We start from the raw sequence: 6,000 nt of genomic DNA, 5'->3' as shown, positions 1-6,000 counted from the left end.
ACTTTTTTTTACAGTGCGCAGTTGCTTTGTTTTGATTCCGTAACGAACAGCTGTTCTTTTGTGCTGGAGCCGAAGTTGACATTTCCCTTTTGTTCTGGTGCCGAAGTTGACAGCTTGTGTTGGCTACGGGCGAGCTGCCTGTAGTGAGATATAGATGTCGTCAAAACCGATGGAGATCAAATTTGGTAGCAAATCGATGATATTCGATATTGTAATTAATTGTTTTTAATCAAACATGTTTATTCTGTAAAATTTCAAAATCTGGAGTTTTTTTTAAAGGGTCCAATAAACCAAATTTTCTGTTTTTGCTTTTTTAGTGTTTTTTAATATCCCTGATTCAAGGCGGTTTCAAAAACACCCAAAAGGCAAAAACTTGGTTTATTGGACTTTTTCAAAAAAAATGATTAAATCAAATTTGGAACCCCAGCCCAGCGGTGGAGATGGCATAGAAAAACAAAAATAATGAACTTTCTTAAGGTGCCATAAATAAATCAGCCATAAAATTCATTTCAGGTGTTTCTGTTTACATTCCACTGAATGACAGCTCGCGCGTGAACAGAACACAACTCTGACATTTCATGTTGTTGTACGACCAGTGAGAAGTGAAAAATCATCAATCTCTGGCTGGATTCCCGCAAACTATCTTCCAGATTTTACGTTTTTATCGCCTTGAGGCCGATTCTTTCCCCAGGGCCACACGATGATCAAGGCCATTTTAGTGTTCAACAATCATGGGAAACCGCGGCTGTCCAAGTTTTATCAGTATTTTGTAAGTATCTGGTGGGCGCTAAAGTAATCAATATTTTGATTACGCTAGCAAATTTGGAACTGATTTGCGGAATTTGTCCACTTTCACAGAACGAAGACATGCAGCAGCAGATAATCAAGGAAACGTTCCAGCTGGTATCAAAGCGGGACGACAATGTTTGCAACTTTCTCGAGGGTGGCAGGTATGTGAAGGAACTCGTTAATTACGGACACGGATTCGTTTTTCTAACGTGCTGCTTTATCTATTTCAGTCTGATTGGTGGGTCCGATTTCAAGCTGATCTATCGGCACTATGCCACGCTGTACTTTGTCTTCTGTGTGGACTCGTCGGAGAGCGAGTTGGGCATTCTGGACCTGATTCAGGTGTTTGTCGAAACGTTGGATAAATGCTTCGAAAATGTTTGCGAATTAGATCTCATTTTCCACGCGGATGCCGTCCACCACATCCTGTCCGAGCTGGTGATGGGAGGGATGGTACTTCAGACCAATATGGCAGATATCCTGGCTCGGATCGAAGAGCAAAACAAACTGCAGAAGCAGGAAGCTGGTTTGTCGGCCGCTCCGGCACGCGCCGTCAGTGCCGTCAAGAGTATGAATCTCCCCAGCAGATCAAGGACATCAAATTACCTGATCTTCCCAAGCCATCAAGGACTTGAAATTCTGACCAAACTCCAACTTCGACACTTCGTTACTCAACAAGATAGCGTCCGACTCGTCCTACATTCCGATCAACAGCGCCCTCGACGGGTTCAACTTTGACTCGTACCAATCGGAGCATCCTCCGTTGGCCATCTGCGAATCGTCCAGTTCCGCCGCTAGCAGTGAATTACGACGGCAGCAGCAGCAAAAAGGCAGACGGAAGTCGTCTAAAAGGAACGTCGCCGGCAATGGCGAACAAGGCGACGAGGAAATGGTCTAAAATTGGTGCAGAAACATAGACAAAAATCTTCAAGAAAACACAATACAACGTGCAATCTGCTTGTGGGCGTGCTTCTCAATTGTGAACCAAACATTATATTCAAGAGATGTTAGTCGGATGCTGTATTAACCTAATTAATAAAGATACACCTTTTATAACATAAGACAAATGCAGTTATTTAGGAAAAAAATGCTAAGTTTTTCGAAAGTCTTTTCATCAAAAAAAAATAATTAAAACTCTGTTCTTAATAAATTCACTAAATTCTATTACTCCAATTGATTTCTTTACAGCTCTACCTCTAGATTGGTTTCGATCTAAACAATCGAATTTAGACTATTTTTTATAGTCACTTCTTTGAGACCTTTAAAAAGTTTAATTCCATTTTCGAATTATCGACTTTTTCCGAAAGGTCGAAAATCTGGAATAAGAAGAGGCATACAAAAAAAGTGAAAACTGTTGTATAAATTGAAAAAAAAAACTTTGTTAAAATTCAAAACTTGAAAAATATTTTTTTTAAAAGAAGTTTTTTAAAAATACCAATTAAGAAAAAAATAAAAAATGGCTAATGCAAAGTTGGTCTGAAATATTGGAAAAATCAGGGGGCAAAAAAATATATGTTTTTCCTAAACCTTCAAAATGTCAATTAAAATTTAAAAGAAAATAGATAAAATCAATTGAAGATGCATTCCGCAGCATTTAGAATCATTTTTAGCATTGTTGGATTTAATCAAAAATCTCTAGTTTTTTTTTTTGAAAATTTTCGATGTACGGTACAACAAAAAATATTTTTTTTTTCAAATCTAACATGTTTTGAAAACTAAAGATTGCAACATAACTGAGTTAGCGTAAATGCACTTTTTTTTATTCAAATATTGATACTATGGCTTGTTATTTTGATTTTTATATTTTGATTCATTTAAAAAAATAATTGGTATTTTTGATTCCATAGTTTTGTGACAAGTTTTGACGAAAAAGGTTTAGAATTTATAATAAAGCTTTATTTTAAATAATGCCAAATTTAACAGGTTTTTTGCTTAATTTTAATAAATATTAAATTTGATTTAAAGTTTTATAAGTTTCCCTCGGATTTTTTTTTATTAACCAAATTTATTGCTATTGACCGGGACCGTGGTGTAAGGGTAAAAGAAAATAAAATTTAATAAAATTTCAAATATTGATTTCAAAAAGTGAAAATCGTTTTTTATTTTGTTCATTCTTTTTAAAGCAATTTATACGTCTTTTTGTGCAATAGATTGGATTTTGATAGATAGGGAACAGCATCTGATTCCAGCGTGCCTCTAATGTTGTTATATGAACACTTTGACGTTCAATTACTACAAACGCGTTTTCAACTGATATCGGGTGTCTGCGATCAGCAGAGAAGCGAGTCAGACGTGCGTCCCTCACAAACCAAAAAAGTGCTAAAAAGTGCAAAAAATGCCTCACGGCAAGAAAAAGAGGCGGTCCTCACCAGCAGGATCGGCAGATTTCAAGAAGCTAAAGAATGCCGAAGCGCTACCTGAAAAGCCAGGCAGTTTGAGCAAGGACGCTCAAAATTCGTCTGGAAACCAGTTCGCTATCCTCCTGGACGTGAGCGAGAAGGAAGAATTTGAACGACGGGAAAAGTTGCCACCCATTTTTGTGAAAACATCGTCATCGGACTCGGTGCGAAAGTGGCTGACCGGGTTTATCAAATCTGGTGCTTTACGAGCTTCCATTCGCTTGTGTGCTGATGGACTCAAAATTCTTCTACCTACCAGAAAGGATTACAACGACGTTCGGGATTTCCTGAAACGCCCCATGAAACAGGTCCTCCGAGGCCTGTACGACATGGATGTGAGTGTTCGAACTGTTTGCAGTTTGGGCATGGTGGAAGGAACTGTTTCATCAAGAGTCGTTGTGCAACCTGCAGAGTTGAGCACAAAACTCAAGCTTGCAACACAATCAACGAGAACATCGAAGCCAAATGCTTCAATTGCGGCGGCAACCATTCGACCAAGAATCGAAGCTGCCCAAAACGTGCTGAGTTTGTAAAAATTCGACAGCAAGCGACGACGAGGCACCAACCAAATCGACGCAAAACACCACCAACTTTCACGGACGTAGATTTTCCTGCTTTGGCGTCACCTGGAGTGGGATCTGTTCGAGTGGTTCCAAATCCGCAGCCATTGCCGTTGAATCAGCGGCAAAGAGTTGCAGAGAATACAACACCTCCTGGCTTCAGTCAGCAACCCAGGAAAACAATCCAGCATCAACGGATGAAGGCAGCAGTGACCTGTTTTCACCACAAGAACTTCTGAACATTTTCATCGAGATGACAACAACACTGCGTGGTTGCAAAACTCGTGCGGAACAAGAAAGAACGCTTGGAGGATTTATCTTAAAATACAGTTCGTAGTTTACTCGTTCTAATGATTTTGAATATTTCAATGAATTTACTTTTTTAAGTTTTTAGTTAGGATTAGTTGTAAAAGTGATTTTTTTCTTTTTTACCCAAATGTATTCGATTCAATGCAAAAATGTAAAACAATTTGAAGTAAATAAATGAATGTGAACAGTTAATAATAAAACGAAAAATACAATAAAGATGAAGAGCATTTAGCCATACCACTTAGAATGTAAATGAAATGTAATTATTATAAGAAAATTCAATAAAGACATATTTAATTTCAAAAAAAAAACTGATATCGGGTGATAAATATTTCATTAGGAAGTGAGCAAGCAAATTTCTATAAACAGTTTTTTAAAACAAGTTGTTTAAATAGTGAAAATCAGCAAATTGAATGGAGTTAGGAGCAAGCTTAACCTGCCAAACATACGAGAATTTTCCCTAATGGTTAATTATTATTCCGAAAAATATAAATAAAGTTTTCTAGAGCAACTTGTGTTCAATATAAGCTGATATATGTGTAGGGATTATGGGTTGCAGGATTTAATATGTAATAAATTATTAAATGAGTATTTATTATAAGATTAATATAATTCATAAATAAGATTTGAGAGCGCAACAAAAAGTGCGCACCTTCATGAATATTGCCTTGTTAGCAGACAGATTGCGGATTGAGTGCGAGCGCGCTAGCGAGCTGCGAGAGAGAACAATGAGCGAGAAAACAACGATGAAGCGCGCGGCCGGCGAAAGAGAGAATCAATTTTGTGGTTAATTTGTGTGGAATAAGACGTGTTGTTTGTTAATTGCAAAATATCTGTGTTTTTATTACAAAAGAAAGTCCCCGATCACGGCCCCTGGGCTTTGTCATAATGAGTGTCATAGGTTTGATGCTTGTTTGGCAAAGAGTATGATTTGATTCGATGTGGAATCAAAATCGAAGTGTTCAGTATATTGCTGAAGCTTCCATTTTTACACATGGACACCACTTCATGCTGCGAGAACCCACTTTGGCGTAGTCTCAGGGCTTAATCGATGGCCGGTAAGCTGTCATCGAGACAAGGAGGTTCTCTGATAGTGGAAATATCACATTTGTACAATGAACCGCTACATATGTGATTTTTCCCTATCTTAATGTGGGTGTCAGGTTAGGATGCGGGTTTAAAAATAGTGTTTGTAGAATTTAGGATTTTAACTATAAATATCAACTTTTTATACTTTGCCTTTAGTTATTTAGGGACAAAATTAGTAACAGTGAATTAAGTAATTCTATCAGAATCGGTGATTTTCATTCAAGTAGCATAAAAACCATTCTGATTTGTCAAAATTTCCATAGAGTCTCGATCAATCAATAGTGAAATGATATCGGACTAAATTCGTTGATCTGTTGAACTAACGGTTGTCGGATTATGATTGTATCGACCATTGTTGCGAATCGAGGATCTACTGCAATTCTGACGAACAAATGGTCGTCTCTTTTTCAATTCACGACGTAAAATACCAACTGTTATTTTTTTTTTTAAGAAGCCAGACAGGTTTTAAAAGAAACGTTTTTTTTTTGGTTAATAATTAAAGTGTCGGGGATTTAAGATAAGAGTAGCTTTCGGATAGGTTGCTTTAAATCTTGTATTCAATTCAAGTTAGGAAGTTATCCGCAAATGAATATTTGGACTTATATGAATAATTGAACATTTTGGACTTATGAATAACACACAACTGTGCATTTATTCTAGAGTCAGATCCATACAGCGTCAGTGTTTATTTGGTCGAAGTGTACTAATTCATTGGCAGATCTGATTCTAGTTGTAATGTACGACAAGACTACTGACGGACGTGACAGGACGAGGGCCCAGTTTAGAGGTTTCGACATCAACGATGTGCGGCTGGATCACCCTCCCAAAAAAAAAAAGAAAGTCCCCGATCACGA

At 37.4% G+C, this 6,000-nt stretch overlaps 1 protein-coding gene across 1 annotated transcript; it reads left to right on the top strand.

Moving 5' to 3' along the window:
- Nucleotides 1-548: 548 nt before the first annotated feature.
- Nucleotides 549-1,850, top strand: LOC6049350 (AP-3 complex subunit sigma-2). Its single transcript, XM_001866094.2, is given in 5 exon segments — nt 549-769; nt 859-950; nt 1,020-1,363; nt 1,366-1,404; nt 1,407-1,850. Coding segments are annotated over 5 exon segments (570 nt in total). The 5' UTR covers nt 549-700; the 3' UTR covers nt 1,433-1,850.
- The last annotated feature ends 4,150 nt before the right edge of the window (nt 1,851-6,000 follow it).

Source organism: Culex quinquefasciatus, chromosome 3 (genome assembly GCF_015732765.1).
Source record: "Culex quinquefasciatus strain JHB chromosome 3, VPISU_Cqui_1.0_pri_paternal, whole genome shotgun sequence".
NCBI lineage: Eukaryota > Metazoa > Arthropoda > Insecta > Diptera > Culicidae > Culex > Culex quinquefasciatus.
Note: the sequence above shows the minus strand (reverse complement) of the source record. Positions and strands in the feature narration are given on the sequence as shown.